General features: G+C 36.5%; 1 protein-coding gene across 1 annotated transcript; it reads left to right on the top strand.

The window, feature by feature from the left end:
- Window positions 1–2,976: 2,976 nt before the first annotated feature.
- Window positions 2,977–5,158, top strand: LOC129741075 (defective chorion protein, FC106 isoform-like). The gene has a single exon (XM_055732776.1). It carries the CDS (start codon window positions 2,977–2,979, stop codon window positions 5,110–5,112), a length of 2,136 nt encoding a protein of 711 aa, XP_055588751.1. The 3' UTR covers window positions 5,113–5,158.
- Window positions 5,159–19,683: the final 14,525 nt, after the last annotated feature.

Here is a 19,683-nt window from a genome sequence, read left to right as displayed (position 1 = left end):
CCAAACGTTGAATGAAACATGATAAATCTCACTCGCTTCAAGTCAAAATTATCTATTAGCTTACCAGAAGGTCACATGCCAAGTTTCAGCTAGATCTGACCATAGGGAGGGGTTGCTTAAGTCTCAAACGTGAATAAAATTTTGAGGTATTTTGCCCGGAAGGAACGAAAAATACTGGTTTTTCATCAATAACTTTTTTCATCACGAGCTGATTGTTTTTTATGGTTGATTTTCTTAAAGCCTAAGTTTAGACAAATATTTCACCCGAAGACTGTAACTCGATTGGATTTGAAACAGAAAAGTTATTGCGGTTCAAAGGTTGTATTTTGGTCGAAAATTGTCGTATTAAACGCAATGCGTAAAAAGTACTCATTGCATGTTGGACAAAATATAATGTTGGTCAGTTAATCAAGTTCACAATTTTTTTTCAAATTTTGTAAACTAGTGATATTAATAATAAATCAGATCTCGAAGTTCATGCATTTCTTAGTCATTTGGCAGCGTGGCCTTATATTTGTCAATAAAGGATTCATTTTTTTTTAGAATTTCCATCAAAATGATGTACATGTTATTCTTGAGCTGGAACAAAAATCTGTCAAATTTTTTATCTGTTTCATTTCTTATCAATTTGAACATAACTTTTCAACGACTTTAAGCAATTATTTGGGGAAAATTTTCAATACGGAAATTGTTTATCGATTTACAAAAAAAAAACCAACAAAATTATGTGAATATTTCAAAATCAAACAGTCTATTAAAAAACTGCGCTCGGAAGTTAGGTATATTTTACGTCCGTGACCTATTTACAAGATATTGTAATTAGGGCTGCCGTTTTCCATTTTTTTTAGAACGGAAGTAAATAGTGATAGAAAATCCTAATTCAAAATAGGAAAATCGATGATAAAATTCGTTTGCTGTATCACATTGAATTCTATTTGCAAAAAAAATGTTTTCCTCATTGATAATAATTTTGAAATGATTGTTTATTTTCCATCGAGATTTAATTTTGTGTTGATTGTACTTTTTTTTTTGTTTTAGTATATACTTAAAATATAGAGAATAGAAAATAATTTGAAAAACTTAACTCCAAAGTTTAAACCTTGATTTTCTGTGATAGTCATTCTAACTAAAACAATTTTTTTTTCGAAATAATTCATAATTCAACGATAGAACAAATGATAGCCTCTTGAAGAATATTTTTAACTTTCAGTTGTGTTTCTTTCGATTCAAATATGACGTAGATATTATCTCACTGTTGACTTCCGTTTTCCAAAATTGCTATATGTTGATTCTAGGATGTGTAGAAATGTAGTTTGATATTGGAATATTGATTAAAATTCGTTGCTTTTTTCGATAAAAGATGTTACATCATCTTGGATTCGATTAAAATTAACAAACATGTTGTGAGAAGAAACATTCGTGTAGAGTTTCTAAAATCGAAGTTCAGCTGTACCGCAAAGAATCACCGACACTCACCGTCACTCACGAGCTTCTCAACTGTCACTGCATCCATCAAGTCCGTTTCCGGTTATAAGTTCAACTCATGCAAATGATGTATAAATATGTGCCGCTACTTGATGTGCGATAAAATTGGTGAAAAACAATTGTTCGGTTATATATAGTTCCTGTTCAGGAGATCACTCCAACAATTCTTGCTACAGTGTTCCTAAAGAACGTGCAAGAATCACCTGAAGCACTCTCCGACCGATTCCGAAATCGAAACCGATCCTGCAGACAGAACTGCAAACCTGGCCAAGAATAATTTATTACACCATCATCAGTGTGCCTAACCTCATCAAGACGGAAACAATCTAACCGAACACGGGAAGCATCGGAACCATCACGACCTAGACACGATAGGCAGAGGAGCATCAAATTCCGGCTCACCTGTAAAGAGAGTCTTGCCAGAATCCACCGCATTACAGGGTGAACCGACGTCGCATCCTGGGAAGATCAGACTTCCTGAACAGCCTAGATAAATACATGGTCCTTAACAACCAGGTGGAAATTGAGGCTGGGTGTCGTCAGAGCATAAGCAGCACCGCACGGGAACCAGTGGATTTGAAAAGGTCCTCAACTGAGGACCTTTTTTGAATCGGTTCTAACTCTCACAGAAAACGCCTGCAAGGCTGCAACGACAGTACAACATCTGACTCGTCTTGGATACGATCAACTGTGGCAAAACCCCTCATCACTCGTGTGCGTGTGGCGCAATTTGTTGTTATCGAAGTTACCTCTCCAGGGAGGACTTAAGCATGCGTATCACTGCAACATTGTGAACGAAGCATGAACGGAGAGAGTCGAAATCATCATTGTCAACTGGAAATCATCGTCATCGAATGTTGGGCTGAGACTTGCGCATGATTGCATGGACAGTCTAGCATATATGCATGTAGTACCTGAAGAAGTGACGGAGCCGTGTGAGAGTGTGTGAAAGAAAGCCGAGCCAGTGGGCGCGCATGCATAGGATTTGCACGCATCCTACATTCGCTCACGCGTGTAAGCGGATAGCACGTTGCCGTTTGGACGAGTGTTCGAGACCGGGGCCCCGTCGACTGCAAGCAGGGGAAGCTGATTTATTGGCAGCGGTACCGAGGATGACAGGTGCTTAGTAATAAGTTGTACCTTAATGTTTAGTCGAAACAGTTTACATTTATAATGCAATATTTTGCTGTGATGCTTCTTGAGATTATAAGATGCCTTTAGCATCATATCACCAAATTTGATACGTGCTTTTTTCGTTATTCGAGCTTATGGTTGAGCCAATATATGAGCCATATTTGAGTCTTTTCTGACATAGCTATCGAATGTCAGTTTGTCGATTCCGAGTTTCAATTGCGTGAATGGTCTGCCGAAGACCGATATTAGCAAAATAGTAACATTGGCGCCCAACGAAATAAACCCACATTAGTTGAAATCATAAATAACGTTCTAGTTCTGTCAACAGTCAAAGTGAGTGAAAAATTGTGTGACATGATGGACATCAACCACTTGGAAGATGATGAGCTTACTTTTGAGCTGGCACTGCGTGGAGTGAGGCCAAATTTAATTGTACACCGATCAGTGAAACTTAAAAACCTGAAAACGATTCTCGACAAAGAAGCCAAGGAGAAGAACATCCCAACATCTTCAACGAATGTGATGTCAGATGTAGATAATATCTACAACTGCCAAGCAAAAATATCACCTATAGTTCACTTGGTAGAAACAGCTATTCGACAAAAATTATATTCCGACCTGAAAAAGTATCGCTCACGTTTGCTGCATTACCGCTTTCGTTTGACATTGATAACTGACTCAATGATAACGGCGAACGCTAACAAAACAATTTCAAAACTAGAGGCAGCATTGACTAGGATAGAAGACTGCTTACAACAACAACAACAACCTGCCAACGTAGGAGGGCGGCCAGGAGATCAGGATATCCTGCCCACGGAGAAGGAAACGTTAGATAGACTTAAACATTCAAATTTGCAGTCGAGCATAAAGGAGGTGGTGCAGCAACATGTACTGCTGGGCCAGCAACATAACAACGATCGAGCGGAGCAACAAAGGAATTTAGTGCTACAGGATCAACAGGAACGGGAACAGCAAGGAAACCTCCCGCAGCAGCGAGAACAACAAGAACTAATCCAACAACAATTTCAACAACTGCAAGAGCCGCAACAATGGGATCGTCAACCGTGGACACAACAGCAACAACCGACCACACCGGCACCTTTGAATTCGTCGCAACATCCCCTGCAAGCGGACCAAACTTTACACGCACAATTTCAAAATTTAATACGTCAGCAACAAGAGCAAATACAACAGTTTGCCCAATTACAAGTGCAGTATGGACAACTTCAACAAAGCTTGGAAGAAGAGAAGCAAAGACGTTTCCAGCTCGAGCATGAAATTTCGATCCAAAGGCAAGGTACATATCAAAATTACTACGCCCACGATGCTGTAAGGAGAGAACCTTTTGAGCCGTATGCTAACGGATTAACATCGCCGCTTAACGCGCATGCTGCCCAACAAAGCAGAACGGCAGAAAATGGTCACCCAAGCAGATTTTCCCAACCCCTACATAGATGGAAAATAGAAGAGTACGGAGGAGAAAACAACATCCAGAAGCTAGGCGAATTTCTTAACCAGATCAAAATGTACGCGGAAACCGAAGGCATGGATGACACCACGCGGCTGCGATCAGTTAAGCAACTGCTCAAAGGTCGTGCATTCGAGTGGTACACCAGGACGTATCGCTATATCCACACATGGGAAGCATTCAAATTGGAAATCAAAAAAGAATTTCTGCCACCATATTATTCGGAGATTTTCAAACAAGATTTGTACCTAAGATTCCAAGGAGCAAACGAATCGTTCACATCTTTCTACAGAGATTTGTTATCAATTTTTGAAATCATCGAGCCTCCGATGCCAGAATCTGAGAAGCTGTTCATCATAAAATCCCATCTTAACACCGAATTTGTGCCAATAGCAGCAGCGTCTCAGGTCACAACGGTGCAGCAACTAGTGAAAGTCTGTAAAGACTTTGAAGTATCCCGATCGTATGCCATGAAGAACCGCCCATCAGCAATGTATCGTCCACCGTGGAACAAGCCATTCCAACCTCAAAATACTAGGATAACCGGGAACAACTCGCCTGCTCAACAACTGCCATATCGAAACATTGGTCGACAACAAGTCAATATGTTAGAGAACAACGTCATAGAACAGGAATCGGAGTTAGAACGAGAAGAATATCAGGAAAGAGAACTAACGCAACTAGAAACAGCAATGAATGCAGAGGAAGAGATGCTGACGATAACTGAGAACATCAACGCTCTACACTTGAGGCAAGGACCATTCAACAGAAACCCAAGATACTCAGAGGACTCGACAAATACAAATGGTCAGAAAACGAAGATAACACTCACATGCTGGCAGTGCGAAACACCAGGACATACCTACCTCATGTGCCAAAACCCGAGAACATTCGTATTCTGTTTCACCTGTGGCCGAAAGGGTTGCACTACAAGGAACTGTCAGAGTTGTCAAGCAAGATGGAGGCAACTAGCACCAGAAAATCAACAGAGTTTTTCGGGAAACGGGAAAAGGGAGAGCCTTTAGAGGGGAAGGAGAACTCTTCCAACTCAAACAAGATCCCCAACATCGCTACATTACCACATTTTCGAGAAATTGCATCGCTTCTAATCAACCCCATCAATACGGACAACCGTCCATACGCAGAAGTCACCGTCCTAGGTCGAACTCTTCGAGGGCTACTTGACAGTGGAGCTACGTGTTCATTGATTGGCGGGGAGTTAACAAAAATCTCAAACGATCTCGGATTGACAAAATATCCTGTTGAAGGAGAAATAAGAACGGTTGACAACTCACCTCATCAAGTATCCTACTTTGCATATCTACCAATAGCATACAACAACAAAACACAAACACTACCGGTTCTGTTCATCGAATCCATGCCAAAATCCTTTATATTAGGCATGGATTTCTGGCAAGCGTTTGGCATTCGGGCAATGGTGTGTGGAGTAACAATTTCATCGAACGTTAACAAGGACATCGTGGATTCTCTTACTCCGACTGAAATCCAGCATCTTAAACAAACAATCTCGAAGTTTCCGACAATGCAAAACACCGGAAGACTAGGTCTGACAAACATATATCAGCATACAATTGACACCGGAAGTGCCGCGCCCTTCAAACAGAAATACTATCCAATGGCGAAGTTCGTGTTGGATGACCTTAACAAGGAGGTTGATCGTATGCTGCAATTAAACGTAATAGAGGAAGCAATGTGTTGCCCGTGGAATAACGCAACAGTGGCCGTCAAAAAGAAAGATGGTTCTATGAGGCTTTGTCTTGACGCCAGAAAATTGAACTCAATAATCGTCCAGGAAGCTTATCCTATCCCACACATTGCATCGATAATGAACAACCTGAGTGGTTCAAAATTTCTCTCGTCTATAGATCTAGAATCTGCCTTCTGGCAAATACCTCTAGAGCCATCATCCAGACCAAAAACAGCTTTTACCATCCCACAGCGCGGACACTATCAATTTAAAGTTGTACCATTTGGATTATCCACAGCAAGTCAAGCACTTTCCCGCGTCATGAACCACATTTTCATCGACTTAGAACCACGAGTTTTCGTTTACCTTGACGACCTCATCCTCGCCACAGAAACCTTCCAAGAGCATCTGGTTCATCTGAAGGAGATAGCTTTTAGATTAGGCAAAGCCGGATTAACCATCAACTCGGAGAAATCGATATTCTGTAGAAAATCTCTTAATTATCTTGGGTATGTTCTTGATGAGAAAGGCTGGCACGTAGATGACTCCAAAGTTGATGCGATCAGCAAATTCCCGACACCCTCGACCAAAAAAGAAGTACAAAGGTTCATCGGTTTATGTGGATGGTATCGACGCTTCATACGAAACTTTTCGGAGACAGCAGTTCCTCTGACAGAGCTTACGCGGGCGAAAACGAAATTTAAATGGTCTGAAGAGTGTGAGAAAGCTTTCCAAACTCTGAAGAATCAGCTAACCTTAGCCCCTGTGCTAACGACACCAGATTACTCAAAACCCTTCTCAGTTGCTTGTGATGCTAGTGACATGGCCATAGGTGCAGTACTTACACAGGAATCTAGCAAAGGAGAACAAGTCGTGTGCTACTTTTCGCAGAAATTGTCCCCCGCTGAAAGGAAGTATTCTGTAACCCAACGGGAATGCTTGGCCGTCATAAGATCCATAGAAAAGTTCAGAGGATATCTTGAAGGCACCCACTTCACAGTTTTCTGCGATCACTCCAGTCTTTTGTACTTAAAAACTATGAAGAATCCTACCCCACTACTGGCTCGATGGATCCTGAGGCTAAACGCATACTCATTTGATATAAAATACAGAAAAGGAAGCGCAAACATAGTTCCAGATTGTTTGAGCAGAATTGAAATGATAAACGAAATCTCAGCGGTGACGACGCCTTCCACGATGGATTCATGGTACAATGAACTGTGGAAGAAAGTCATCACAGACAAGGATAGCTTCCCAGACTTCCGAATCGTGGCAGGATTTTTGTATAAAAATTGTTCGATCGTTAATGAGGTTGGAGGCCGAGCACATCGCTGGAAGAAAGTCGTTCCTGCACCGGAGAGGCCGGAGATAATGCGAAGATTTCATGACATACCAACGGCAGCACACTTGGGATACGAACGAACCTTCCAGAAGATACAACGAGACCATTACTGGCCAAACATGTCAGTAGACATAAAGAAATATATTAGAAGTTGTGAAATATGTAAAGCCTCTAAAGCACCGAATTGTACCCTAACACCCACATTAGGAAACCCCAAACCTGCAAAGTTACCCTGGGAGCTAATCTCGGTAGACTGGGTTGGACCCATGACCAGATCTCGAAAAGGTTTCAGCGTACTGCTCGTCGTGGTCGACTGGATTACAAAATTCGTAATTGTGGAACCCTTTCGATCTGCAAACGCCCAGCAAATGGTTAATTTTTTGGAAAACTACGTGTTTTTACGTTTCTCGACCCCAAGAATCATTGTTTCTGACTCTGGATCCCAATTCTTGTCGCAGGTTTTCCAATCGTTCCTGAGAAGATACAGAGTAACACACATGAAGACAGCTTTTTACACTCCCATGTGTAATGCTGCAGAAAGGACGAATCGCACCCTAGTCACCTGTATAAGATCTCTATTAGACGTGGACCAACGTGACTGGGACCAGCACCTACAACAAATAGTGTGTGCAATAAACACGACCAAGCATGACACATTAGGCTGCAGTCCACACTATTGCAACTTCGGGAGGGACCACATCCTTTTTACAGAAGCTTACCCCATGGCGAATCTCAACACGGTAGATGATCCAGTAAAAGCTCAAGGATTGCGACTTGAGGTCATCAAGAACATCCAGGAGTTCGTTCTGAGTCGCATCAAGAAAGCTCACGAAACCAGCAAACAACGTTACGACTTGCGGGCACGCAACCGAGAATTCGCTGAAGGAGACGTAGTGTGGAGACGTTCATTCGAGCAATCTTCATCAATAGATCATCGTACGAAGAAACTAGGACCCAAATTTATTCCCTGCATTGTCCGACAAAAACAAGGTTCCAACAACTACTTATTAGAAGACATAAAGAGCGGAAAAACCGGAGTTTATCACGCCAAAGACATCAAGGAGGACTGATATACCAGCTATGTACACAGCAACACATTAACCAAAAAGCTCAACGCCACGAAAATATGCTCCATAATTTTACTAGCAACCCTGTAACAGGTTTAACCTGATCAATTATGGTAGCAGCCTTAACAACTCATTCAAATTACCAGACTAGAACAAATTTTCAACTACAGTGCCACTCAAATTAAATTTTTGCATTTATTATCACCACGCACAAAGCTCAACTAACTCAATTAAAACGCCAGCTCAACCTAAATTAAGCACTCCAAGAAGCACAGCATTTTAAAACAGATTGCATGAAACAACTTCTATCATTGATAACAAAGAAGTCTAAAATCCAAGCGCAGAAACCTACCAAGAATTCGATTAATTATAAGACTAAAAGCAGCCAGTAAACCAAATTAGTTTTAACCATACTGCGCAGCATGGAAACCAAATCTAATCTTGCTTTTTTTGTCACTATCGTTGTGAGAGCAAGCAAATCTTATGATAACTTAATAAGTCTTGTATTGCACAGTCTTGCAAACTGTATTCGAGGTCCACTGATTGGAAATTTTGTTGAATCAGTGAATATACATAAGTGAAGGTCTATAACATAAGCGAAACCGCATTCGAATTCTTAGAAAACTGTATTTGAGGTCCAAACTTGGAAAATTTTGTCAAAACAGTAGTAGCTGATAAACCAAGAATAGAAGAGGATAAATCAACATTAGCGAAATTTTCGGGAATTCGTTAATATTCCCGAAAATTTCTTTCGGGATAAAATTGGAGTTGTTACATCATCTTGGATTCGATTAAAATTAACAAACATGTTGTGAGAAGAAACATTCGTGTAGAGTTTCTAAAATCGAAGTTCAGCTGTACCGCAAAGAATCACCGACACTCACCGTCACTCACGAGCTTCTCAACTGTCACTGCATCCATCAAGTCCGTTTCCGGTTATAAGTTCAACTCATGCAAATGATGTATAAATATGTGCCGCTACTTGATGTGCGATAAAATTGGTGAAAAACAATTGTTCGGTTATATATAGTTCCTGTTCAGGAGATCACTCCAACAATTCTTGCTACAGTGTTCCTAAAGAACGTGCAAGAATCACCTGAAGCACTCTCCGACCGATTCCGAAATCGAAACCGATCCTGCAGACAGAACTGCAAACCTGGCCAAGAATAATTTATTACACCATCATCAGTGTGCCTAACCTCATCAAGACGGAAACAATCTAACCGAACACGGGAAGCATCGGAACCATCACGACCTAGACACGATAGGCAGAGGAGCATCAAATTCCGGCTCACCTGTAAAGAGAGTCTTGCCAGAATCCACCGCATTACAGGGTGAACCGACGTCGCATCCTGGGAAGATCAGACTTCCTGAACAGCCTAGATAAATACATGGTCCTTAACAACCAGGTGGAAATTGAGGCTGGGTGTCGTCAGAGCATAAGCAGCACCGCACGGGAACCAGTGGATTTGAAAAGGTCCTCAACTGAGGACCTTTTTTGAATCGGTTCTAACTCTCACAGAAAACGCCTGCAAGGCTGCAACGACAGTACAACATCTGACTCGTCTTGGATACGATCAACTGTGGCAAAACCCCTCATCACTCGTGTGCGTGTGGCGCAATTTGTTGTTATCGAAGTTACCTCTCCAGGGAGGACTTAAGCATGCGTATCACTGCAACATTGTGAACGAAGCATGAACGGAGAGAGTCGAAATCATCATTGTCAACTGGAAATCATCGTCATCGAATGTTGGGCTGAGACTTGCGCATGATTGCATGGACAGTCTAGCATATATGCATGTAGTACCTGAAGAAGTGACGGAGCCGTGTGAGAGTGTGTGAAAGAAAGCCGAGCCAGTGGGCGCGCATGCATAGGATTTGCACGCATCCTACATTCGCTCACGCGTGTAAGCGGATAGCACGTTGCCGTTTGGACGAGTGTTCGAGACCGGGGCCCCGTCGACTGCAAGCAGGGGAAGCTGATTTATTGGCAGCGGTACCGAGGATGACAGGTGCTTAGTAATAAGTTGTACCTTAATGTTTAGTCGAAACAGTTTACATTTATAATGCAATATTTTGCTGTGATGCTTCTTGAGATTATAAGATGCCTTTAGCATCATATCACCAAATTTGATACGTGCTTTTTTCGTTATTCGAGCTTATGGTTGAGCCAATATATGAGCCATATTTGAGTCTTTTCTGACATAGCTATCGAATGTCAGTTTGTCGATTCCGAGTTTCAATTGCGTGAATGGTCTGCCGAAGACCGATATTAGCAAAATAGTAACGCGATCCGTTTCGAAATTTTGACCTAAATACAGACCAACATTCGATTTCGGCAACATCCCATTTTGGCACATTATTTAATTGTTTTCGCTATAACAGGACCAATATAATTTGTACAAGCACCATAAATATGTTTTTACGTTTTAAAATGGTGATTTTTTTTATTTGGTTGGATTTCAAAGTGGTGATACAATAACAAAAACAAAACAAAAATTTAAAAAATTATAAAGTACTTAAAAAGTTACAAAGAGATGAAAATCTCATAAAATTCAAAAACAAATACAGACCCCGTTCGATTTTGACAACACGCCCGTACATTTTGTGCTGCCAAAATCGAATGTTGCCAGAATCTAACGGTTTTTTTTTCTTAACTTTTTTTTTCATTTGTTTTTTCTAAATAACTAGGTATTATCATTCATTTTTTATTTTTTTCATCATGTTTTTTATGCATTTTGCACTTTACTTGTTTTTGTTTATAATGTTTGTTTTCATGTGTCATATTTGCTGCTTTTGTCATTCTTCATCATTTTTTAGTTGTTTTTTGTCATTCTTAGTTTTTTTTTAAGTTGTTTTTAACTTTTTCAATTTTTCATCTTTTTGTCATTTTTAAGTACTATATAAAATTAAAAAAACAAACTTTTGTTTTTATTATTCCATTTTATCACCATTTCAGAACATAAAAACACATATGGACACATATGGTATGTGTCTAAATTAAAGTGGTCCTGTTATAACGAAAATTAAAAGATAATGTTCATCCTAAAAAACGCTCGATTTTGGTAAATAAGCCAAAATCGGATGTTGCCAAAATCGAATGCTGCCAAAACCGAACGGGGCCTGTATTCCAATTATCCAATTTCCCAATCTTCTGAATCTCTTAATTACCAATTTTCCAATCTTCTAAATTTCTTATTTTCCAATTTTCAAATCGTCCAATTTTCCAATTTTCCTATTTTTCAATTTGCTAATTTTATAATTTTCTTCCAATTTTCCAATTTTCCAATTTCCAGGTTCCTAATTTTCTAATTTTCAAAATTTCAGATTTTTCAATTTTCTTATTTTTCAATTTTTTAATTTTTTATTTTGAAACCATACAATTTTCCAAAATACAGATTTTCCAATATTCCAGTTTTCCAATCTTCTAAATTTCTAATTTTCCAATTTTAAAATCTTCTAAATTTCTGATTTTCCAATTTTACAATTTTCAAATTTTCCAATTTTCCAATATTCTAATCTTCCTGTTTTTTTTAATTTTCTTATTAACTATTTTACAATTTTCCATTTTTATTTATTCTCCTTTTTTTCAACTTTTCTAATTTTTTCAATTCTTCCAACTTTCCAATATTCCAGTTTTCCAATTTTCCAATTTTCTAAAAATTTAAACTTTTTAATTTTACAGTTTCCTAATTTTCCAATTTAAACATTTTCCAATTTTCCAATTTTCCAATTTTCCAGGTTGCTAATTTTCCGATTTTCTTATTTTAAAATTTTTAAACCATCAAATTTTTCAATTTTCCAATTTTCAATTTGCTAATTTTCTGATTTTCCATATTTAAAATCATACAATTTTCAAAATTTCCAATTTTCTAGTCTTTCAAAATTTCAGATTTTCCAATTTTTGAATTTTCCAATTTTTTAATTTCCTTACCTTCCAGTTTTTTAATTTTCTTATTTTCCAATTTTCCAATTTTAATTTTTTTTCCTTTTTTTCAATTTTCTAATTTTTCCAATCCTTCCAATTTTCCAATATTCCAGTTTTCCAATTTTCCAATTTTCTAATATTTACATTTTAAAATTCTCCAGTTTCCCAATTTTCCCAATTAAACATTTTCCAATTTTAGAAATTTCCAGGTTCCCAATTTTTCGATTTTCTAATTTTAAAATTTTTGAACCAACAAATTTTCCAATCTTCTAATATTCCAATTCTCTAATTTTCCAATTTCACAATTTTGTAATTTTCTTCCAATTTTCCAATTTTCCAATTTTCCAGGTTCCCAATTGTCCAACTTTCCAATTTGTAAAATTTTCCAATTTTCCAATTTTCTAATTTTCCAATTTTCTAATTTTCCAATTTTCCAATTTTCTAATTTCCAACATTTAAATCATTCAATTTTCCAATTTTCAAATATTCCAATTTTCCAATTTTCTAATTTTCCAATTTTCTAATTTTCCGATTTTCTAATTTTCCGATTTTCTAATTTTCCAATTTTCCAATTTTCTAATTTCCAACATTTAAATCATACAATTTTCCAAATTTCCAATTTTCCAATACTTCAATTTTCCAATCTTCTAAATTTCTGATTTTCCAATTTTCAAATCATCAAATTTTTTTATCATCCAATTTTTAAATTTTCAAATCTACAACCTTCCAGTTTTTTAAATTTTCTTATTCTCCAATTTTCCAACTATTCAATTTCCCACATTTTAAATTTTTTTATTTTCCGTTTCCAATTTACTAATTTTTCCAATTCTTCCAATTTCCTAACATTCCAATATTCCAATTTTCCAATTTTCCAACTTTCTCTTATTTACTCTTTCCAATTTTCCAGTTTCCCAATTTTCCAATTTAAACATTTTCCAATTTTCCAGGTTTTCAATCTTCCAATTTTCTTGTTTTAAAATTTTTAAATAATCTTATTTTCCCATTTTCCAAATTTCTAATTTTCCAATTTCTTCCAATTTTCCAATTTTCCAGGTTCCCAAATTTCCAATTTTCAGATTTTCCAATTTTTTAAATTTTCCAATTTCCAATTTTCTTATTTCCAACTATTAAATCATACAATTTTCCAAATTTCCAATTTTCAAATATTCCAATTTTCCAATTTTCTAAATTTTAATTTTCCATTTTTCCAATTTCCCAATCTTCTAAATTTCTGATTTTCCAATTTTTAAATCATCCAATTTTCAAATTTTCAATTTTCCAATGTTACAATTTTTCAATTATCAAATTTTCTAATTTTCTTATTTTCCATTTTGCCAATTTTCCAATTTTCGTATTTTCCTTTTTTCCAATTTTCTAATTTTTTCAATTTTCCAATATTCCAGTTTTCCAATTTTCTGATTTTTCAGGTTCCCAATTTCCAAATTTAAAAATTATCTAAATTTCCAATTTTTGAATCATCCAATTTTCCAAATTTACAATTTTCCAAATTTACAATTATCCATACACTAATTTTAAAATCTTGAAAATTTCTAATTTTCCAATTTTCCAATCATCTAAATTTCTAATATTCCAATTTTCAAATCATCCAATTTTCAAATTCTCCAATTTTCTATTTTTTCAAATTTTTTAAATTTTTAATATTTCTAATTTAGCAATTTCCCAACTTTCCAATTTTCCAATTTTCTTCTTATCCTTTTCTTTTTTTTGAAATTTTCCAATTTTCAATTTTTTTTCAATTTTTCAATTTTTCAAATTTCCAATTATCTAATTTTCTTTTTTTTTATTTTCAAGTTTTCCAAATTTCCAAGTTTTTTTCTTATTTCTTATTTTTCTTATTTTGAATTTTCCAAATTTGTTATGTTCAGTATTCCAATTTTCAATTTCAATTTTCTTATTTACCAATATTACCAATTAATTTTCTACCATTTTACCATTCTTGTGTTAATTTAAGATTATGAAGTTTTTAAAACGTATTATAATTTTTTTTCTAGGTTTCTTATTTTTCTATTTTTGAAGTAATTATTTTTCGATTTTTCAATTCTCCAATCATTAAATTGTCTTTTTCCAAATTTTCGAATTTTTCCATTATGTTTTGTTAATTTTTCATTTTCTCAATTCATTATTTTTTATACATACTAAGTTGCTTAAAGTAGTTGAAAAATTAAAATTTAATGAAAAATTAAAATATAATTGACAAAAAATAATAGGTACAGATAAAAAATTTAGAGACAGTATTGTTGAATTGTTGCAGAATATGAAACAACACACAGATAACAAAAAACAATTATCTACATGAAAAATGACTTTTTGCTAGCTTTTTAAATATTTTGACCATTGCACTCCAATGTATCGCCATCATTTTCGTCACTGTAGACGTGAAGAAGCAGATTTCCAAATGCAAGCTCTTATTAAGCTCCGTCGGATTTTTGGTCATTCTTTAATGCTACAAAATTGAATATCTTATTTAAGTTTTTTTTTTTTCAATAGTAAGTATGAATTCTACGAGGAATTTTTAGCACATTTAAACGAAATTTTGAACCATACATTTGAAAAATGTCAATAAGTAACTATAAAATTACCAAAATGATGTGCGTAATGTGTTTTTTTTTTTTATTTTTATCCGTTAATTCATTCAAAACCGTTGGATATTCTTTCTTCCAAAAATATTTTCGAAATATCAAATCTTACATGAGATTCGAGCTTAGAAAAGCGAATTGCTTTTAAATCCTACCAATGCGTATAAAATATTTTTCTATGAGTAGTATAAAGAGATTTGTTGTGCAAAGTTTCGAGAAAAATATTGCTTTTTTATTTCCAACTTCATGTAGATTCCCAAAAAAAATCTTACAAACTTCAAAATTTTTCTGTCACGTTTTCAGCAACAATTCTAGCATTTGGAGTGAAAAATTAAACAGTAGTATTGATGGAAGTTCAATAATTTTGATCAATTTAAAAAAGAATCAACAACGTTTACAAATGTGCGTTATGCCAAGCATAAATCTTCTTTTTGAACAATAGATTGAACGATTTTCTTAAGTTTACTCGACTGAAATAAAGTCAAATCTTAGTGATTTTATAGCTAATGTTATATCACCTTTGTGCTTTGTAGATCCAGTGCGTGGGAAATCAGGCCAGTTCTAGTTTATTATATCTATATTTTCAAATGCTTAGTACTAAGCAGTAATTTTAGATAGTGTAGTAAACACTAACTTGTTGGATTCGTCAATATGCCAACCTCAAAGGGTACATGAGCAAAGTTGGGTGATATTCAATCCTTCAAATAATTTATTTAAAATTTATAATTAATTGATTTTTTTTCATTTAATCCGATTATTTGAACGTCTTCAGCGAGAGTTTGAAAAAAAAAACAAAATAGTTTGAAATTCTATTAAAAAAAAGTTAAAAAAAAAGCATTTAAACCCATGACCTTAGCGCCGAAGGCTACCGATTGATTGCAGTTCTTAAATTTCAATCAGTAAGTAAGTAGCACCACTTCTGATGAACCTGAACTTGATACTTGAACTTGCCAGATATCGCAATGCAATATTCTATACAACAACAGGTGTTGTTGATGAGATACACTCGGTCAGGTTATCTCGCCAGGCGGCGGCGGTAACTTTCAAGGTAATGGTCCCGGTTTATTGACATTTGTAGAAGTTATTTCAACAACTGACCAGACGGTATCGAGTTTCATTTAGTTCAACGAAAACATCGCAGCACTTACCTTTCTACTTGTAGTAGGTAATCTTATATGGGAAAATCAGCTTCAATTACATTTACAATTGCTACACTCAGCTGCTCGCGAACGAAATGTGTTGTTCTGTTCAGTCATCTCTGAAGTGGGAGGTTTTCTGAGGTCAGCTCGAACGCAAATATCGATGATGATAATGGCTGGAAGGCGTTTGGAGGGATGTAAATGAGCCAAGCAGATGGCGACCACCGGTCGGGTTAGTTCCGTTCTAGCATCTCGTCGTCGCGGATGATGCAGAGAGTTTAACGCGTGTTGTGAGGCATGCAGAGAAGTTTATCGCGGAATCAAACCGGAACCAATTTTTATCAACCAAAAATGTAACAGAAAAATCGGGGATGCAGATTGTGAAGAGCGTTCTGAGAGGCTTTTTGTGTGCAGCTTATGATTTAAGTGGGTGTTAAAATGAGAAATTGTTGTGTGGTAGAAAAAGAGGTATAGAAAAATAAAGATAGATGCAATTGTTATAGGAAAAAGTTCACTCTAGTCGGTTAAAGCATTTTTTGTTAGGATTATTAGAACTTATTGAAAAAAATGAAAAATATTTAGTGTTTCAACAAAAAATGCTTCGGACAGTCACGCGCAATTGTGCGTAAATTTTGAAATGAAAAGCCAAACTGTGATGGTTTGTTTTGTACAAATTTAGACCAATGGGTAATGAACTTTATTTGCTATAATAAACAAAAACTTAAGTGCTATAATACAAACTGAAGGTGCGTATAAGTAGGAAAAGATGTGAATATAGGAACTACAAAAAAAAAATGCGAGTAAAAGCATACAAGGTGCAAAGGCAATGAATAAGCGTGTTCATTCTAGGTGATACATTATGAAACTAACCTACAAAAAAATGTTAACAATCGTCACAAGAACTATTTGTTCACTAAAAGTTTAGCTTTGTCCGTCAATTAACAAAAAAAATCAAATTCAAAGAGCTTCCCCAAAAAGCCTCTCTGAACGTTCTAAACAACTCCAACGGTAAACTTTTTCAACGTGTTGTCGGTCGTGTCCCGGCCAAAGGTCAAGCTGCGACCAAACTGGCCAACCATTCGGTAAAACTCGTGAATAACACCGGCAAAGAACTTGTACAACCTAAAATTGCGGATCAAATTGCCGATGTCCAGCAAAAAATCGATAACACCTGCAATGAAGCGGGTAATCCGCGCACAACGACATTCATGTCGAACTACGATCACTTCGCCCTTTTTCGCGCTACGCCCTTCCTTCTTCCGACGGACCCCATTAACCCCACTATCGTTGTCATCGTCGTCGTCAAGGTCTTCGTCTTCCGTTCCTAGGTCAATCCCCTCACCAGACCCACCAGTATCCCGAGGGGTCTTCCGATTTCGAACCGTATCTCCAGTGCTACTACTATCGGGACGTATGACCCCGGGGTCATCATCTTCGACGTCTTCTTGATCCAAGTGGTGGTACACAACGCGTGGTCGATTAGATCTTTTGCGATTCAGAAGCAACGAAGCTCCGCCTCCGCGATGGCGTTGTTTACTAGTCGATGCTGATTTTGGCGTCGCGATTGCTGCTCCACGCTTTGGCGATGATGCCGTCGATTGCTTACCTCGTAAATCTTGGCACTTGGCCGCAGTCAGCACCGTTCCCGGCTGAGACATCAGCACCGTCTCCAGGCAGCGCACATTGTCCCGGCAGGTTTTGATGATTTCCTCCTGAAGTGGAACGAAAGAAATAAGAGTTAGTACTCAGGCATTTGCGAAAATAAAGATTTATTTTGTTGCTTGGGTGGTAGTTTTTATTTGGCGCAAGCTTCCCCTTTTTAATTGTTAATGATTTCAGAACTCGAATCATCGATGATCGATCATGTTTGTGTGGGTAAGTAGAACTTTTTGTGAGAGAGAGGATTTGGTTTGGTTTAACATTTCCAAAGTGGATAAATGAATGGAAATTTTGAATCCCATTTTGAGTTGCTTTTTTTTGCTGGTTTGATAGGATGCAGTTAGTTCAAACTAATAATAGTAAGTAATCAAGAATTAGTTTGGATAAAATTTCAACGGTACTTACCATAGATAGTGTTAAATCAAAAGAGCATGTTTAAAACCGAAGTTCCGTCAAACAACGGTGGATGTGTTTACATTGAAAGATATCTGATTCTTTTTTCGATCCAAATGGGATTTTAATATATTCATATTCTTCCTTCCAGACACCTTTCAAAACTAAAAAAATTAAAAGTAGCTGATACTTTTTTTTTGAACCGAACGACATTATTTTAATATTTAATATTTGAAAGTACACCTAGCGAAAAAGCACAATCATAGGACAAACAAAGGCCTGTGATTCGATCATAGGCTCAAGCTCATGTAGTATCCGGGTATCTTTAAACAATAGAACCAAATTTCTGTAAAACTATACTTTAATACGGTGCAAAGAAGGGTCTTCAAGCTTGACACAGAAGCTAAAATCGTTCGGAAGGTTATAAAGACCTCTTTCTAGTGCAGAATGTTGCTTGAACCCTAACTCGAGATCGACATACCAAAGTTTGGCTTACAGAGTGAAAAAGTAAGTAGCGTTTGTGAATGAGAATAAGGGCAGATCTCGAGGAGACTGACTGGGGATTACCAGATTCATGGTACAGAAGCTCGCTAGGATAAATCCAACCTAGTTTTAGAAGGATTCAAAGACTGAGCCGATAGATATTTGTACTCCTACAATTTCGGTAACCCTAAATATGGGAGACATCTTTATATATGGCGTCAACGTGTCTGTGGGATTTCAGACTGCTTGAATTGAACGCGAGCCTTCCTAGGATTGTTATGAACTACTAAGTTTGAGCATCAACGAACTTTAAAACGTGATAAAGAACGTTTGGGAGACAAAGGCCGGTACTCTGTGTAGTAAGGTCATAAACTTGAACTAAACGATGATTTTCTAACTTGAAGCCCGCGCGGGTGCAAAATCATTTCAAATATGCAAACATGGCTGGCTTTCTATCATATCCGATTTAAACTGACTGCAGACGACATTTTATACGATCTTTTCACTATGCAGTTGAAATGGCGATTCGACTTAAGCTATCATTTCTGTTACGATTTCATGTTTGCAGGGTAAGCGGAAAGTGACTTCGATAAGTAACAAAAATTGTGCCTCAATGACTTAGAATGAATGCTAATTACAAAAAAAAGCGTATCACAATTTGGTCTATGAGGTAGAACAAAAAGTTAAAGATCTTTTTAAGTTTGAATATTTGTTAAGATTTCAGATAGTCTTTAAGTTCATCGAGAAGATGTAGAATATTTGAGATGATTTCATACTTGTTCCTAGTCTGAGTTTGTTCGGATCAAAGAGGAAGACCTTAAATTTCGGTCGAAAACCTATGATTCCGACCATGACTTATTCGCCCGCCAGAGTTCGACCTCGACAATGTAAGCCTCCTAGAATCTTTATCTTTATGGTAGAATAAGCTTGCCAGAATTTTTCTAGCAGTAATCCGGACTATTTGATCTAAAAATCTGACAAAATCCAAGCATTAGATTTCAGAATTGTCGACCAAAAATTCGGGCAATATCCGGGCACATTTGATCAAAATTCCGAATTTACTCAAAAAAAACTAAAAAAGCTTTTAAAAAAACTTCTCAGCAGACTTAATATCGTATTTTAAGCTTCCAAAAAATTCTTTCATGATTATTTTTATAAAACTTGCTCAACAAAATTCGTGGTTGAAGACAATGTTACGAAAATCGCTCAAAAAAAGTAATCAGGATTCGTTTCAAGCTAGAAAATGTCTTCTTTGCACGCGGTTAAGGTTAAGATTACAT

This window comes from Uranotaenia lowii, chromosome 2 (genome assembly GCF_029784155.1).
Source record: "Uranotaenia lowii strain MFRU-FL chromosome 2, ASM2978415v1, whole genome shotgun sequence".
Lineage (NCBI taxonomy): Eukaryota > Metazoa > Arthropoda > Insecta > Diptera > Culicidae > Uranotaenia > Uranotaenia lowii.
Note: the sequence above shows the minus strand (reverse complement) of the source record. Positions and strands in the feature narration are given on the sequence as shown.

Excerpts from the sequence above, each read along its gene's own strand:
- LOC129741075 (XM_055732776.1), top strand. The coding sequence starts at position 2,977 with ATGGACATCAACCACTTGGAAGATGATGAGCTTACTTTTGAGCTGGCA.